The following is an 18,925-nucleotide window of genomic DNA, read 5'->3' on the forward strand; positions in this document are numbered from 1 at the left end:
GAATGAAAAAAAGTTTGGAAATTGAAATTCAAAGCAAAAGATTGTGAAAATGAAATTAAAAGTAAATTTTATTGAAATTCATGAGGCTTTTTTTTGGTAACATGCATTTTCTGCAAGCTTTTAAATACCCCTCATATGGCTAACATCCATGTTTTGTTAGATTTATACCTAAGAATTTCATTATTGGTGGTAGGACACATTTTCTGCTGATTGTGAGTGATAATGTAAATAGTCTTACATTTTTTATTTTAATTTCAGTTCCTTTCTGAGTTTTGAGAAAGTGATTGACTTGTATAATATGTTACATCCAGAAATCTCGCTATAATTACTTTTTGTGGCATTAATGTAGATAGTTGTAAGTAGTACTCAAACTGGTATAAATATTCCTCATTCAAAATGCATGAGACCAGAGTGCTTTGCAATTCATATTGCTATACATTTAATTTTATATACACAGTGAGATATGTTGGCATGGGAATAAAGTCTAAACACAAGATTCACTCATTTGTCATGTACATGTTATATACATGTCCTTAAAGTAATTTTATTGCTTTTTTTAGATGTTGAATTATTGTTGTTATCTTCTTTGAGAGGCAGATGTTACAGAAGAGAGATAGAAAGCACTCCATCTGCAGGTCCATTTCCCAAATGGTTATGGAGTGGCCATAGTTGAGCTGACTCAAATCTGGGAGCTGGAAGCTTCTTACAGGTCTCCTATGAGAGTATAAGATCCCAAGGACTTGGACCATCCTCTGCTGCTTTCAAAACCATGAACAGATATCAGAAGTGGAGCAGCCAGGCTACAGACCGATGCCGATATGGGATGTTGGCACTGTAGGCCAGATTAGCTTATCATGCCACTGTGCCAGCTCTAGCTGTTTCAATTTTTTCAAAAAATAATTTCTTTGCTAGGCAAAGGGAAAAGAGGCAGAAAGAGAGAAGAAAGGGAGCACTCAGATTTACAAGTTTGTTCTCCAAATACCACAGTGACCAGAAGAGGCTAAAAATTCTAGAGGCTGGGTTCTCCCCTCTGCAGGCTGCTCCGGAAACTGGCTGCTTCTCTCTGTCGACTGCTGTCCAGTTGTCCCAACAGCATTTGCTGAGACCAACCTTTACGCCTGGATTATTTTCAGATCTCTTGTTGAAGATTACTTGGCTGTACATGTGTGAGCTCCCTTCTGGGTTTCTATTCTCCATTAGTGGTCTCTGTTTCTGTACCAGTACCAGATTGTTTTGACGACCACTGAACGAACTCTCTCTCTCTCTCTCTCTCTCTCTCTCTCTCTCTCTCTCTCTGTCTCTCTGTCTCTCTCTCTCTCTCTCTATATATATATATGTATATATTCACATATACATATAAAGTATTGAGGTCTAGAATTGTAATTCCTGCTGCTTGATTATTTTATTCTTCAGGATAGCTTTGGCTATTTGTGGTCTCTTGTGTTTCCAGATGAACTATTTTTTTTTTTTTATCATCTTTACTATTCTTGAGAAGAATGCTTTTGGGATTTTGATTGTGATTGCATTGAATCTGTATTATTTTTGGTATGCGAGCATTTTGATGATGCTGATCCTGCTGATCCAGGAACATGGTATGTTTCTTCATCTGTTAATGTCTTCTTTTGTTTCTTTTTTAATGTTTTATAATCTTCATTATAGAGGTCCTTCACATCTTTGGTTAGATTAATTCCTAGATATTTAAGATGGCTTTCTGCTATTTCAAAGGAAGTGTACTTGCAAATTATTTCTCAGCTGTGGAATTATTTGTGTACCCTAGTGCCATTGATTTATGTACATTAATTTTGTATTCTGCCACCTTGCCAAATTCTCCTATGAGTTCCAACAGTCTCTTGATTGAGTCTTGTGGTTCTCCTATGTAGAGAATCATGTCATCTGCAAATAAGGATAGTTTTAATTCCTCATTTCCAATTTGAATTTCTTTAATTTATTTTTCTTGCCTAATAGTTTTAGTGAGACCTTTCAATACTATGTTGATTAGCAGTGGTGAAAGTGGACATCCCTATCTAGTTCCAGATCGTATTGGAAAAGCTTCCAGTCTTTTCCCATTTAGCATGATGCTGGCATTGAGTTTTTTGTATATCACTTTGTGTTGTAGAATGTTCCTTCTATGCTTATCTTGTTTAAGGTTTTCAGCATGAAATGGTGTTGGAGTTTATCAGATGCCTTCTCCGCATCTATTGAGATGACCATGTGTTTTTTATTTTTCAATTTATTGATGGGGTGTATCACATTTATTGATTTGTGAATATCACATCATCCCACCTGATCTGGGTGAATGATCTGCGTGATGTGCTGTTGGATCCTGTTGGCTAGTATTTTGTTGAGTATCTTTGCGTCTGTGTTCATCCAGGATATCAGTCTGTAGTTCTTTCTGTTGTGTGTCTATCTGGCTTTGGTATTAAGGTGATATTCGCTGGGAGACAGGAATGCAAGAAATGCAGTCCAGGTCTACAGGGGTGGCTGGAATCCAGTGACTTGAGTTATCCCCTGTTGTCTCCCAGCAATTGCATCAGTAGGAAGTTGGAGTCAGATGCCTAAGAAAGGATCAGTCCCAGAGATTCTGATGTGGCACACAGAAGTCCAGATATGTTCCACTCCTGGAGCTGAGTTTGACTACAACTAGTCTTATGAGGTCATGTGTAGCATTTTTTAACTTGTGGTATAGATTAGTGTGCAAACGTTTTGGATTTTAGAGCCTCTCAGATTTAAAATTTTTGGATTCAAGTTGCTTAACCTGTACCTCATTATACAGCTAAGGGTCACCCCACAAAAATTTTTCCAAAGAATACTGAATGAAAGAGGTATGCCTGAGGTATTAAAAATTTTCAACTAATTTAACAACCTAGTGATATGAAAAGGCAAAATTTAACTCCTGAATATCTATGATTTTTAAAAGGTATAGTACAAATGGGTTAAAATCATTTGTCAACCTATTTTTCAGAAGAATTGAAACTAGTTTACATCAGAATTTTCCTTGAATAGTTCAGTTTATGTGTCATTCTGATTAATTTAAAATGCATATAGCTTTTTCCTGTATTGTTCCAACATCTACTTTATGTGAATCTGCTGGTTTAAAATATAAATCAACAGAAATTTATTAGTATTAGTGAAATAGATTTTGTTTTCTATTTGTAAAGATGTCTAGCTCAGGATTAACTTCATTGGTAAGTTACATGATTCTGATTTTCAAAATGACAGTTTAGCCTTATAAATAGGAGCACAGCTGGGGCTGGTGATGTGGTCCAGCTCGTTAGGGCACCACTGATGATGCTCGTCTCACCTGTCAGAGCACATGCTCCAGTCCTGGCAGCTCCATTTCTCAACCAGGCTCCTGCTGCTGTGCCTGGGAAGGCAGTAGAGATGACCTGAATGTTTCCGCTGTGCCACCCATGTGGGTAATCAAGATAGAGTTCTTGGCTCCTGGTGTCAGCCTAGCCCAGACAGAGCTTTTACAGCCATCTGGGTGGAGCAGCCATGACAGGAAGATCTACACTTGATCTTCGCCAAAAGGCCAAGAAGCGATGCCAGGAAGACATATCCCTTCCTCCCTCTCTGTCATTTTGTTTTTCAAATACATGCCCACCTACACGTACATGTACCAGTCAGTAAATTGTTGAATATTTTTTAAAGGAAGCACAATTCTTTCAGAAAGTACAGTAGAACTACATCAGAATTTATTTTTATTCCTCCAATGAATGAATAGACTTAAAAATGCTTATTTCAAAGGCAGAGAGATAGAGATTGGTATATACACAGACAGACACACACACAGAAAGAAAGAGAGGAAAAAAGAGAGGGAGAGGGAGGAAGAAATAAACAGAGATCATCATTTACTGGTTCATTTCCCAAATGTCTGTAATGTCTTGGATGGACCAGCCTGAAGGCAGGAGCCAGGAGTTTCTTTTAGATCTCCTCTGTGGATGCATCGGCCTGAGCACTTAGCTGTTCTCTGCTTTCCTAGGAACATTAGCAGGGAGCTGGATACAAAGTGGAGCAGCCAGCCCTCGATCTGGCACAAATAAAATAAGTCTTTCTATGAAGTATGTTAGTGGGCCTATGCTTGCCAAAATTAATTTTCAAATTAATATCTCATTAATCTAGGATTCATTATATCATTGGAAATACAGTGTTACAGAGATGGCAAAGGGTAATTTTGTAGAATAAAGCTTCTTAAAGCTTATCATTTGTAATTGCATGTTGAGATGATTCTTCTCAAGTGGTCTCTCAAGTGTAAAAGTCTTGCAATTTGGAAAAACATGGCTATTAAATATAAAAATGGGATAACATTGTGAAATAAATATGACCTTGTTTTATTTTCAGGAAACCATGAATTTGATTTTGGCGTCGATGTTTTGGAAGAATACATCAAACAGATGCATTTTACGTGGTTGCTCAGCAATGTCTATGACAGATTTACTTCTGAACCTCTTGGACATGGTACAGCAAAAAAAATAGTGACTTGGAACAATATAAAAATAGGGTTAATGGGATTAGTTGAAGAAGATTGGCTAGATACACTGGCTACCGTTAACAAATCAAATGTAAACTATAAAGATTATGTTGAAGTTGCTAATGAAACAGCAGTAGAACTTAAAGCAGAAGGAGCAGATCTCATCATTGCAATAACTCATATGAAATGGAGCAATGATACACGGCTCGCCCAAGCAGCACAAGGGGTCAATTTGATCCTAGGAGGCCATGACCATGATTATGGAATCAAGAAGGTGAATGAAACCTGGATTGTCAAAAGTGGATCTGACTTTAAATACTTGACAAAAATAAATATAAGACACTATGGTGCATCTTTCCAATATGTGTTTGAGAAAGTGGACATTGTGAGTTACTTGGAAGAAGATTCATATATTAAAGCGATAGTAAAAGATTTTACTCAAAACATACAGGTAGGTGAGTATTGTGAATGCTACTAGGTACCATATAGTACTGGGACAATAGAATTAGTTCATGTATAAGTAGAATTGAAATGGTTCAACCAATGAATTAGTGCTAGTTTTTCTTTATGCCATTTTTCCTACTAAATTTGTGTTTCCTACTAAATTTGTATTTCCTACTAAATTTGGCTATATAGGAAATAAAATTTCACACCTGTTTCAATGTTTAGACTTAACATTTTACTTGTCATGAAAATATTTTTAGTATTAAAATTCTGTAGTAATTTCTTCCTTTAACAGAAGGATTAATACTGACATATCAGAAACACTAGGTTCCCAAAAGAACAGTGAATTTCACATCAGTTTGCAATGAAAAGACATTTTCCTTCTTTATGACCACCTCAAATTTTTAGGTGGTTTGTAATCAGTTCACTTAAACTTTCTGCATATGTTACATTTGCAAGAGCTGATGGGAAACATAAGCCAGGTTCTATTTACACCCATGCACGCATTGTCATAACATAATCTGTGGTAACTGAATTTATCCTATGGACATGCAACTCCCTGTTCTGATTTCGTTTAGATATTCATGGAGGCATTAGGTTCGGGTCAACTTGATATAGGAAAATGAAATATTTTAATTACAGTTTTCTGGCTCTGAAACTTAAATGGGAATTCCTAAAATATCTGATAACTTAGCTGATTCAAATTGTTTTAAAATGTAAAAGTGATTATTAGGACATGTAGAGTTTTGGTATTCTATTAGTACTGTGATATTTGAAGAAAACGAATTTCAATAAATTGCCTGATCTTGAGTTAGAGGTTAAAAAGAAATGCTTAAGAGGTAAAATAAATATGTAAGAAATGATGATTTTTACATAGATTATTTTTTCTCCTTTTAGTATATGTTAGAAGAAGTTCTCTGCCCAATTAACATGGAATTAGATGGCCGTGAAGTCACCGTGAGAAGATCTGAGAGCAATCTTGGAAATTTGGTAACTAATGCAATGTTAGAAGCTACTCGTGCTGATGTGGCACTACTTAATTCAGGTGATTTATTTAATCACTTTGTTGGAAAGGGTTATTGATCTTACAATTTGCATGAAGGCTGCCTTATATCAGAGAGAACATATGGTGTTTGTCCTTTTGGAATTGACTTATCTCACTGAGTATAACGGTCTCTACTGGGGACAGTTTGGTTGCAAATTTGGCAAAATTTGGTCCAAATGTTTTACTGTTTCTGGGTTTCTGAAGTTCTTTGTGCATCCTGGATGTTAGTCCCCTATCACTTGTGTGGTGTGCATAGGTTTTCTCCCATCGCATTGGTTGCTTCTTCACTTTGTTAATTGTTTCCTTTGATGTAAAGAAGCTTTTAGTTTGACATAGTTTGTTTATTTTGGTTTTGAATGCCTGTGCTTTTGCTGTATTTTCTAAGAATTCTTTTGCCATTCCTGTATCTTGGAGAGTGCTTCCTTTGTTTTTCTTTCATACTCTGATGGCTGCTGGGTGTAGATTTGATCCTTGATTGCTTTAGAGTTGATTTTTTGCATAATGTGACAGGTGTGGGTCTTGGTTCTTACTTCTGCAGGCTGCTATCCAATTGTCCCAACAGCATTTGTTGAAGAGACCAATCTTTTTCCCTGGATTGTTTTTGGTTTTCTTGTTAAAGTTTAGTTGGCTATGCCTGTGTGAGGTCCCTTCTAGGGTTTCTGTTCTGTTCCAGTGATCTTTTTCTCTGTTTCTGCACCAGTACCAGACTGTTTTGATGACCACTGCTTTGTAATATGTCTTGAGGTCTGGAATTCTGATCCCTCTTACTTCATTTTTATTGTTCAGGATAGCTTTGGCTATTCATGGTCTCTTGTGTTTCCAGATGAAGGTTTTAAATCTTCTTTACTATTCTTGAGAAGAATGTTTTTGGGCTTTTGATTGGGATTGTGTTGAATATGTGTATTATTTTTGGTAATATGAGTATTTTGATGATGTTGAGCCTACCAATCCAGGAACATGGTATGTTTTTCCATTTTTAAATGTCTTTTGTTATTTCTTTTTTTAAATATAATTTTCATCATAGAGGTATTTCACATACTTAGTTGGATTAATTCCTAGATATTTAAGATTCCTCTCCACTATTTTAAAGGGCAGTTGTTAGCTCTTGGTCATTGTACTTCTGGTTAGCAGATTTTTCGCCTTAGGGCAGGTTTCGAAGGTGTGTTACCCACTGGTCTACAAGTCAATTTTACTGATTAGGTTTGCTATCCTGTTCTTTGTAGTCATTTGTGCCACTCCCTCAGGCTTGGACCTTTGTGTTAGGCTTCCACCACAGACTCCCTCTTTAGGCCCAGCTCCTGGTTCACTGCTCTACACTGCCTATGATCCTGTGCTGTAGCCACAGTGATGTTGGTGTAGCCTTTCTCCCACCTCCAGTTCAAGCAGTGCCCCGGATTAGGAAGACATCAGCTGTCCAAAAATAATTGGGGTGATAACGGTACTGATCTTGCTGATGCCTGCTGGTCATAAGGTCTGAGGACCACCTAAACCTATCGGTGGAGCCCGTAGAATGCCATGTCAGAACTTTTTCTGTGGGACCAGTACAATGCATTAAGCTGGAAGTGAGTTTGCTCCCAGTTTAGCGCTTGCACAGCTCGCTGTTGTCCCTCCAACCCCACAGTGTTTGATCCTGTGAACATGGCCAACCAATTTCTAACTGCAATAAGAGGAAGTAATACAAAAAACCGTGTAGAGTGAATGCAGCATCTGTACTCATAGTTTGGAGTTGGCCAAACTAGGATTGTAAATTATTCAGAATCCCTTTAGAGGATAGAAAATTAAAACCCATCTTGCTTTGAATCTAATCTTGACTTATGTATCATAATTTCAACTTTTCCAACACCACGATTGTGGCCTAGGTTCTTGATTAATTAAAATGTTCAAAATGTGACATTATTTAATATCCTACCCACAAACTTCTATTGCCACTTTCAATGAAGATTCAAGTCACGTTAGTGTTATACATGAATGACGTGTCTTTAGTGTGAAATTATTAAACCTTAGATTGTACATTTAGAAAGTCTTTGAGGGTTTTTTTTGTGCAGATGTTTTATTATAGATAATCTTTGCTTTGAGTGCCTTAAGGTGATCAGCCTGAATGCAGGAAATAAGGTTATGATTTTTCAATTGTCCTGCTCTATAATTAAAAGTTAGGTGATAGCTAGCATTAAATTCCATTTTTCAAAAATGCATAGATTAGATGTAATTACATAATTCATATGGATATAAGCGTTGAGAATTTTTTGGAAAAAGAATTAGAAGCTTTGGGCAGCGTGGCATTTTTAAAAATTTTGAACAAACATAAAAGGTGAATTTTTATGGAAAAATTAACCATAAAACATATATTTCTTTTAACTCTAGGCACTCTCAGATCAGATCGGATACATCCGGCAGGGAATTTCACTTTGCACGATCTTTTGGCTATTCTTCCCATAGTGGATCCAGTTTTAGTTGTCCGAGCAACAGGTGCACAGCTGCTGGAAGCACTTGAAAATGGGGTTTACAAATACCCAGCTCTAGATGGGAGGTACGTACATTTATGTAAACGGACTCATATAATATTTGACCTTTTTTCTGGCTTCTTTCAATTAGCATGCTTTCAAGATTAATTTATGCATTAGCGTGTTTCAATATCTCATTTCCTTTTTATTGTTTAATCACGTTGTGTGGAAAACAGTGTATTTATTTAAACATTAGGTAAGCATTTTGCTAGTTAAGTTAGGGCTATTATGAATAATGTTGCCATGAAAATTCCTGTGTGGTCATATGCTTTTATGGGGATAAGCTTAGTAATACAGGTGCTGGGTCATCTAACTCTAAGATTTGAGAAACCAACAAGCCATTTGTTGAATTGTTGGCACTTCTGTGTTGCCATTTGCCACCCCTGCCGCTTGTCTCTGCTGATGGCGCTCCTGGTAGATGTGAGCTGGGACCTCATTTAGATTTGTCTCTGTGTGTCTCTGATGATTCTGGGTGCCCAGCATCATTTCATATGCGTATTGGCCACTTGTATATTCCTTGGGAGAAATGTTTACTTGCATATCTTGCCTTTCTAAAGCTTATTTTTTATACAATTGAGTTATAGGAGTTCTTTGTATTTCCTAGTTATAAGCCTCTCTTCAAGTTAACGGTTTGCAAACTTTATCCTATTAATGTGGTTTGCTAGCTTACTTTGTTGATGTTATTATTGAAGAACTAAGTTTTAAATTCTTAAGAAACATAATATTATCTACTTTTTGTGATTTTTATTATTTTACTAAACTGTTGCCCAGTGCATGAAAATAAAAGTTTATGCCTATGTTTCTTGCAAAAGTTTTATAATTTTAGCTCTTTATTTTTTGAAACAAAAAATTTACTTGTTTTTATTGGAAAGGCAAATTAACAGAGAGAAAAAGAGACAGAAACCAAGATCCACTAGTTCACTCCCCAAGTGGCCATAGTGTCTGGAGCTGAGCAGATCTGATGCCAGGGGCTTGGAGCTGCTTCTTGGTCTCTTACATGGGTGCACGGTCCCAAGGACTTGGACCATCCTCTCTGTTTTTCTCAGGCTAAAAGCAGGAAGCTGGATGGGAAGTGGAGCAGCTAGGACATGAACCAGTGCCCATGTGGGATGTAAGAACTTAGGGATGGATTAGCTGCTTGAGCCATTGAGCTGGCCCCCATAAAGGTAGTTCTTATCTTTAAGTTTTTCATATGCTTTGAATTAATTTTCATGGATAGTATACGAAGTTTGTCCAACAATTTTTTAAAGATTTATTTATTTTTATTACAAAGTCAGATATACAGAGAGGAGGAGATACAGAGACAAAGATCTGTCCAATGAGTCACTCCCCAAGTGAGCCGCAACGGGCCGGTGCTGTGCCGATTCGAAGCTGGGAGCCAGGAGCCTCTTCTGGGTTTCCCACACGGGTGCAGGGTCCCAAGGCTTTGGGCCGTCCTCAACTGCTTTCCCAGGCCACAAGCAGGGAGCTGGATGGGAAGTGGAGCTGCTGGGATTAGAACTGGCACTGATATGGAATCCCGGTGCATTCAAGGCGAGGACCTTAGCTACTAGGCCACCCCTGCCGGACCCGGTCCAACAATTTTTACTTGCATGTTGCTATACAGCTATTTCAGAGTATTTGCTGAAAAGACTTCTTAAAAATCTGCATTGGGTTGTCTTGGTACTTGTGTTAATATCAATTTTAAGCCCAAGTGTAATGGTCTATTTTCAGACTCTTCCTTGTGTTCATTAATATGTATTTGTTAATCCTTCATGCATAGTACATCTTGATCCTTTTTACTTTTATACTAAGTTTGTTTTTAAAGATTTATTTATTTTTTATTACCAAGTCAGATATACAGAGAGGAGGAGATACAAAGATCTTCTGTCCAATGATTCACTCCCCAAGTGAGGCGCAATGGCCAGTGCTACGCCGATTCGAAGCTGGGAGCCAGGAGCCTCTTCCAGGTCTCCCATGCGGGTGCAGTGTGTGCCATGCGGTCCTGCCTCTGGCTGCCGTGCACCGGAAAGGCAGAGCCTGGTGCGTGTGTTGGGAGAATTGAGATGCAGGACCTGATTCTTGGTTTCACGTCAGCCCCGCCCCAGCTCTCGGGCGTATTCTGGAGAGTGAGTCAGCAGTTGGAAAATATTTCTCCTGCTTTCTGTTCTTGTTTCTCTTTCCCTCTGCCTTTCAAATAAGTGAATAAAAACACATATTTAAGGATAAGGAAAAGGTTCTCAAAGCTACAAGAGAAAAGAAGGGAACCTGATTGAATCTTCTCAGGAGCAATCCCATAGGCCAGCAGGGGTAAGACTTTCACAGTTCTGAAGGGGAAAAAGCTGGTCAGGCTAGACTACTCTATCCCCCAAGACCTATCCTTCATATCTTGAGGGGGAGATAAGGAATCTGAGGCAGACAAAAGTTAAGAAAGTTTATCATCTCCAGGTCTGTTACTAATAATAAGAAAGCATCAGTAGAAATTTTACTGGTTAAGACTAGCAATGCATACATAACAAGAATGATCTTATATTGTAAACATGGTGTCCAAACCATTTAGGTTTTTAGTGTGAAGCCTAAAACATTGTAATTACTATGCTAGAATGTTGAGACCATTAATCTAGAAAGGGGTAAAAAGTTACATCAGAAATTTAAGATGTGGTGAGGAATGAAATAGTATTTCTTATCCGTCTGGTTGTGTCTCTTTTCATATATATAGATATAGGTATTTGAAAGGACTTATTTATTGGAAAGGGAGGGGGAGAGGGAGAGAGAGAGAGAGAGAGAGAGAGAGAGAGAGAGAGAGAGAGAGAGAGCGCGCTATCTTCTATGCACTGCTTTATTCTGCGAATGACTTCAGCAGAGGAACCTGAGGCAGATCATACTAAAGGGCAACATTTAAACTGGTTCCCAAGAAATGATTATTTTGAGTTGAGGGTGAGGTAATTTTAAGAAGAAGACTGTGAATACTTAGAGACAACTGTAGGAATGAGCCTGATATCCTCTTTGCAGGTAAATCTGTATTGAGGGAAAGCGGTATTTATATATACATAAAAGAAAATTCAGATGGTTTTTGAAGGAAAATACTAAAGAATAGAAATATAACAGAGAAGTCATCAAGGCATGTGAAAAGGTAGTATGAGTTTGAAATGAAAGATAGCTCCAACATGGGAATATGTCTTCAAATATTTTTGGAACCCTTGCTGTGGGCCAGAGGAGCTCTTTTTTAATGTTATGCAGGGCAATGCCGTGAAATGATTTCTGTTTCAGGCAAACCTGGTGCCAGTGACAGCATAGGGGGAAAACCTGTACAGAGATTATTGGTGGATTAATAGGTTTGTATTCAGAGGTGTCAGGAATTTGATTACATTTGTATGCAGGAGTGTTATCAAATATCTTCACATTGCGTTGTCACAAAAGGTACAGATATTTGGAGGAGGAGTTAATTAGACCAGTACATATTCAGTTGTTTAGCCAAATTGAATTTTTATCTGAACTTAATTTTACATTCCTCTAGATGTAATTCATTGCATTTCCCTGATTTAATACTGTGATGTTTCTCTACTTATTTCCTTGAAGAAAATCATTTTCCCACCTCCAGGTTCTATGCATACATTGTCTCATGACCAAATTAGCGTACATTGAGACAGCACTGTTTCATGCCAACTTTAAGAGAGAGGGTTGAGTTGAAGACTCACTGTCTTAAATATCTGGATGATTTGTATGATCGTGATTGACACAGAATCCTTGAAAAATGGATAAGGTTAAAAGACTGGAAACATACAAAACAGATAACTACATATCTCTCTGTGTTTAAATACCAAGAACTGGTTTTTTTTTTGGTAGATTAATGCTATATACATGCTTTTCCTTAAAAATTTTTAAATTTATTTTAAATTGAAATAGTTCTACAGACATATCATGTACAACATAAGATTTTGATGCATTTTTTTGTTATTTATTTATTTGAAAGGCAGAGTTACAGAGTGAGGGAAAGATATAGGGGGAAAAAAAGACATCTTCCATCTGATTGTTTACTCCTCAGATGGCCACAGTGGCCAGGAGTGGGTCAGGTTAAAACCTGAAGCCCTGAGCTTCATTGTGGTCTTCTGCTTGAGTGCAGGGCCCCAATGATTATGGTCCTCTTCCATTGCTTGCCCTGGTACTTTAGCAGGGAGCTGGATCAGCAATGGAGCATTTGGGACTTGACCTGGCATCCGTATGGAATGCAGGTAATGCAGACTTAATGGGCCCCAGTGCAAGGTTTTGACGTTTTTGAAGTTTATATGCATTGTTAAATGGCTAAATATAGCTAATTAGAATAGTTCGCCTAGTCATCACTTTTGTGGTGAGAACACAGAGCACCTACCCTCAGCATTTTTCATAAATACATCGTTCCTAACACCACCTGCTGTACATTAGATTTCTGGAACTTACTCCTGAAATCTAACTCATTCTCAACCCTTTGAGCAGCATCTCCCTACTCTGCTCCGTAGCGACCTGAGCCTCTGGTAACATCCATTCCTCCGGGTGGGGTTGTGTAGTACTTTTCTATCTTTATCTGTTCATAAATAGATTAATTTCAAGTCTTGGCTGCTGTGTATAAAGTTGAGTGAACATGGATGTTCAGTTATCTGATCTACTGACTTCATTATTGTCAATATATGCTCAGCTGTGGGGGATCTGAGACATATGATAGTTCCATTTCTATTATTATTATTTTTTTTTTGAGGAAACTGTAGTGTATTCTATAATGCCTGTACTGACTTACATTCCCATTGACAGCAGGCAGGGATTTCATTTGATTTTCTGCTTCTTTACTAACACTAGCTGTCCTTTCTATAACTCCCTTTTAAAAAACATTTATTTATTTATATTTGAAAGGCAGAGTTGGAGTCTACGGCCATACCACCCTGAACACTCCCAGTCTTGTCTGAAAGGCAGAATTACAGAGAAAAGGACGCACACACACACACACACACACACACTCCTTCCATTCACTGGTTCACTCCCCAAGTGGCTGCAGTGTCTGTGGACGAGCTGATCCAAAACCAGGAACCTTAGCTTCCTCTGGGTTTCTCCATGAATGCAGGAATCCAACAGTGAAGCCATCCTCCACTGCTGTCCCAGGACATAAGGATGGAGCTAGATGGGAAGTGCAGCAGCTGAGATGTGAACCAGTGCCCATGTTGGATGCCAGTGCTGCAGGCAGAAGATTAAACTGTGAAGCCGCTGCACTGGCCCCTGATAATGCCAATTATTTTTTAAAATTTTATTAATTCATTAATTACATTGTATTATGTGACACAGTTTCATAGGTACTTGGATTCTCCCCACCCCTCCCCAAACCTTCCCACCATGGTGGATTCCTCCACCCTGTTGCATAACCATAGTTCAAGTTCAGTTGAGAATCCCCCATTGCAAGCATATACCAAACATAGAGTCCAGCATCTTATTGTCCAGTCAAGTTCAACGGCTTCTTAGGTATACCCTCTCTGGTCTGAAAACAGAGCCAGCAGAGTATCATCCCAGTCAATCAAAAGCTCGAACATACCATGATAATGCCAATTCTTATAGGAGTGTGATATTTCACTGTGATTTTGATTTGTGTTTTCCTGGTGTTAACGGTGTTAAGCATTTTTTCCCATATATCTGATGGCCCTTATGTGACTTCTTTTGATAGATATCTATTCAGATGTTTTGCAGATTCTTAAATCAGATTGTTTTCTTGATATTGAGTTATATATTTTAATATTAAACCCTTATCAGGAGGCATCATTTTATCTCCTTTTGATCCCTGCATTCTGCTTAGTGCTTTTTTTTGCTGAGCAGATACTTTTCAGTTTGCTAAAATACGATCCATCAGTTTTGTTGACTACCATTTTAAGTTCTATTAAAATTATGTAGAGCTTCTTAACAACTTTTTTCTTAAAAAAAAAAAAAAAAAGCAGGAGAGGCTGGCCCATATAGGAGACCTGGATTAAAGCTTTTGGTTCCTGGTTTTGCCCTGATACAGCCCTGACCGTTAGAGTTGTTTGACAGGAGGTGGGGGGTGAATCAGCAGGTGGAAGACCGCGTGTGTGTGTGTGTGTGTGTCTGTGTCTGTAATTCTATCTTTTTAAATAAATTAATCTTCAAAACAGCAATTGGCATTGCATATCATCCTTTGTTCATTGAATTACTTATGTGCTTTTTTTTCTTTAAGAAAAAAGCAGTTGATGATAATTATATGAGTCTATTTTTGGGTTCTTCACTATGCCTGTCTTCAGTACCACATGCTGTTAATTACTATATCTCATATGTATTAAAGCCACTTTTGTCTTCATTTTCAAAATTGTTTTAGGTATTTTAGTTTCTTTGCCTTTCCATATAAGTTTTAGAATAAATTTGTCACTACAGAAAATCTTGACTCTGGTGGGACTTGTATTAAATAGGTAAGGACTTCTCATGTTCACAATGCTGAGTCTTTCAGTCCATAATTATGGTCTTTTCTCTATAATTTGTCTTTTATTTTCTTGATCTGCATTTTTTTAGTTTTGGCATATAAGTAGTGTATGAATATTTCCAGATTTATAAGCTGAGTTTTCCATTGCTTTGCACAATAATCAATGGTCTTAAATTTGGAGATTTTGTATTCCATATGCTCATTGGAATGTAGAAATATTATTGATTTTTGAATACTAATACATCCTGCAACCTAAGAAGTTCTATGATTTTATTTTCTATTCCTTTAAATTTTCTATATAAATACTTCGGCATTCACAGATTGTATGCTACAAGTCATTTACTTCCTTCTCTAGTCCTATTGCACTGGCTAGGATTTCCCAGATTATACTGAAGAGCATTAGATATCCTTGCTTTTTTGTTGAAGCCCAGCCACACCTGGTCAATGTATATATGCAGATGGGAATGGTACTCAACCATAAAATATAGCAAACTCTTCACATTTAACAACTTGAGCTCTCAGAACCGAGGCTCCAGCAGGGCCTGGGTCAACTGGCCTGGGTCTCTTGCCCCAGTCCTTGGGCTCACCCATGAGAACTGGTCCTCCTCAGTGGAAAAGACGGAGCTAGACGGCTGGTCCAGACACACATGGAGGATATGACAGCCCATTGGGGCCTGCAGAGGACATCTGGTACTACAGCAGAGGAAGGAGAACAGAGCAGATTGGACAACTACCCCAGTCAAATGATGACAACCAAATATCCGGGCGAATGGAGATCCTAAGATAGACTATATCAGCCAATCAACCTTGGAAGGGTTTCCTCATCGACTGATTGGCAAAATCAACAACATCTCAGAATGATCACATCCACCTGGGCAGAACCCTCGGCGCATGCACCACATGGGCTGATATTGGGTGGCTGTTCCCCATCCCTGGGTACTGGGGTGGTTGGGAGGTTGGGTATGATGTTTTCCCCTTATGTCTCACTCCCCCCAGGAACAGGAAGAAGAAATAGAAAATTCAGAAGCAATGATAACACCCACTTTTCCCTAACTCTGGATCCTTCACACCCTAATCAACTTTGTAAATATCATCTAAAATAAAATAAATAATTTTAAAAAGGCTGTGACCTTTTTTGCATCTTCTGTGCACACATGTCTTTCTGGACGAAGTATTCCAGAGTGGAACTGCTTTGTAACATTGTATGTTTATTTTTACAATCAGCTGCTAAACTTTCTCTAGAAGTGCTATATAAATTATAGACGTTCATAGCTATTATATGAAAAATTTGGGGGCTTAGTGTTCTTGCTAGCTTTTTTTGTCAAGTTTAATATTCCATTGTATATTCCATTGTAGTTGTAATTTGCATTTTACATGTGACTGATGACACTGAATATCTTTCTGTGTATTTATTTTCTATCCCTTTTCCCCTTTCGGTGGTACAAGTCTTTCGGTCATTTTTACTTTGGTTATTCATTTTCTTACTGCTGAGTGCAAAGGGTTTTTTGAATATTTTGAATGCAGAATTATTATCAAACATGTTTCTGTAGCTTTTCATTCAACAAGTATCTTTGAGAAAGCACTTTTTAAAACGTTTTATTATCGTTATTTACTGTGACACAGTTTAGTAGGTATATGGGTTTTTCTGCCTCTTTCTCTTTCTTCTTCCCCAACACCCCCAACGATTATTCCCCAAATGATTATAATAGTGCAATCCCTTAGTATTAGTTACAAGATTAGCCTTCTGCTATTTACCTGGGTCATTACGTGCTAGGTATGAGTGGAGCTAGAACATGTAGCATCAAGCTGTATGGGTATATTTACATGTTTCATAATGAGACTCCAACTTTATTTGAGATTAGAGAGACGTGCCCTAATGTAACCTTACTACCCAGTATGCTAGTCTTATACTGTTCATCTGTGAGATTATGTGTATATACATATCTGCCTATATATCTATTTATTTTTCATTTTGCATGAGTGTTGCTGTATATCAGAGAGAAGATACAATATTTGTCCTTTTTGCTTTTGCTTTGTTGACCATATCCTTTACTATACAGAAGTTTCCTAGTTTGATACATCTACATTTGTTTATTTTGGCTTTGAATGCCTGTGCTTTGGTGAATTTAAAATTTTTTTGCCTATGCAAAACTGTGTTCCCTATGTTTTCCTCTAGTCATTTGATGGTGTTTAGGTGAAGACTTGAGTGCTTAAACCGTTTAATGCTGACTCTTAGAGATAAAAACTGGAGGCCTTGTTTCTTATTTCTGCAAGCTAATATCCAATTATGATAACTGTATTTGTTGAAGAGACTGACCTTTCTTCCTGGGATATTTTCAGTTCTCTCATTGACTATTACTTGGCTGTACATGTGAAAGGTAACCAACAGAATGGGAGAAAATCTTTGCACACTACCCAACAGAGGTCCATCAACAGATGAAAGATAAAGAAACTGTGGTACATTCACTCTATGGAATTCTGTTTAGCCATAAAAAAATGAAATTCTACAAAATGGTCCCAACTGCAGACAATTTTGCTCAGTGAAATAAGCCAGTCCTCAAAGGACAATATTTGTATCTTCTCTCTGATATGCAGGAACCTCCTCCAGGTCTCCCACGTGGGTGCAGGTTCCCAAGGCTTTAGGCCGTCCTGGACTGCTTTCCCAGGTCACAAGCAGGGAGCTGAATGGGAGCCAGGCTGCCAGGATTAGAACTGGTGCCCGTATGGGATCCCGGCGTGTTCAATGCGAGGACTTCAGCCGCTAGGTCATGGCGCCGGGCCCTCTAAGTTTTTAAATCCATATTTTTATGTCTTTGTTTGAAGTAGTTTATTTCTTTAAATTTTTGGTCAGCACGTACTTCTTTATTTCTGAGACTTAGAATACAACAAGTTGACTTTTTTGTTATAGCCTCAGGGGTATCTAAAAGTCTATTGATTGAAAAAAAGGGTTCTTTTTTCAAGCTGTTTTCATCTTGGATAATTTCTGTTGGTATAGCTTCCCTTTTGGTGACTACTTTCTGTTCCCCTCATTCTGCCACAGAGTTCATGCACTGAGTTTATTTTGGCTATTTTGTTTTCCCATCAGATATTTTTATTTGGTTCTGGTAAAGTGTAGACTCCCTGTATTATCTCGTTAATGTATGCTGCCTATTTTCTAGTAAATTCAAAGTTCTGACAGGAGAAAGCATTTGGTGCTGCACACCTGGAATCCATCCTTGCATGTTGACATTTTCTTAGTTTTTTAAAAAAATCATTATTTTTATTTTATTTTGATGATGTTTACATAGTTGGTTAGGGCACAAAGAGTCAAGGGCTACAGGAAAGTGGGTAAGACCATCGTTTGTTCTTGTGTGCACCTGCAGGAACTGTCCCGACAGAGGAGTTTCCCAGGCTCCTTCATCAGAACCTCTCCCAATGCCAGATCTCGTGCATATCTGTGGGTCCATGGGCCAGCCCTACTTAGTCCAGCTCCTGTCCTATCAAGGACAGTGGCCTTTCCTGACTGGCTTTCAACCCATTCCGGTTCTTAACTATTGGATGTTTCAGCCCAGTCAAGCCTGGTCCACATCCAGACACAGCTCACACATGGCTCAGCAAGGGGCAGAGACCTAGCCTAGCCCGTCTTATACCTTCCCTCGTCCTCAAGAGCACCAATTGATGCTGGAGTCTAGCCCAGGCCAATGCGCCCAGTCCCAGTCCACACTTGTGCCGAGGGACGCGGCAGCCATATCCAGATCCGAACGCAACTTCTGCTCTGGCTCCCACACTCATCAGTGGGAACCACATCCCAGCCAGGGTGTCCTCTTAGCTCCCCAGCCAGGCCTGTTCCCAGCCATAGGAACTGCTCTTACTCAGCTTGGGATAATCCCTCACCTGTCACGACCTTTGCCTTTGGGTGCTGTAGCCTGGCCTGATCCAGCCTGCCGCCAGTCCCGACTCTTGCTGGCGGGTGCTGCAACCTAGTCCTGCTCAGTTTGCTCCCATCCCTGGCTCATGCAAACCAGTAGGTGTAACAGCCTAGCTGAGCATGACCTGTGCTC

The 18,925-nt window shown here is 38.6% G+C and overlaps 1 protein-coding gene across 1 annotated transcript in view; it reads left to right on the forward strand.

Annotated features, from left to right (window-relative positions):
* LOC101529936 (protein 5NUC-like) overlaps positions 1-18,925 on the forward strand; it is a 40,817-nt gene that overhangs the window by 14,503 nt on the left and 7,389 nt on the right. The window contains exons 3-5 of the mRNA XM_004583736.4: positions 4,342-4,922; positions 5,813-5,960; positions 8,322-8,487. Of these exons, the coding sequence (XP_004583793.2) occupies positions 4,342-4,922; positions 5,813-5,960; positions 8,322-8,487 (895 nt within the window). The remainder of the gene's footprint in view (positions 1-4,341; positions 4,923-5,812; positions 5,961-8,321; positions 8,488-18,925) is intronic.

The sequence above is a fragment of the Ochotona princeps genome, chromosome 23, assembly GCF_030435755.1.
Source record: "Ochotona princeps isolate mOchPri1 chromosome 23, mOchPri1.hap1, whole genome shotgun sequence".
Taxonomy (NCBI): Eukaryota; Metazoa; Chordata; class Mammalia; order Lagomorpha; family Ochotonidae; genus Ochotona; species Ochotona princeps.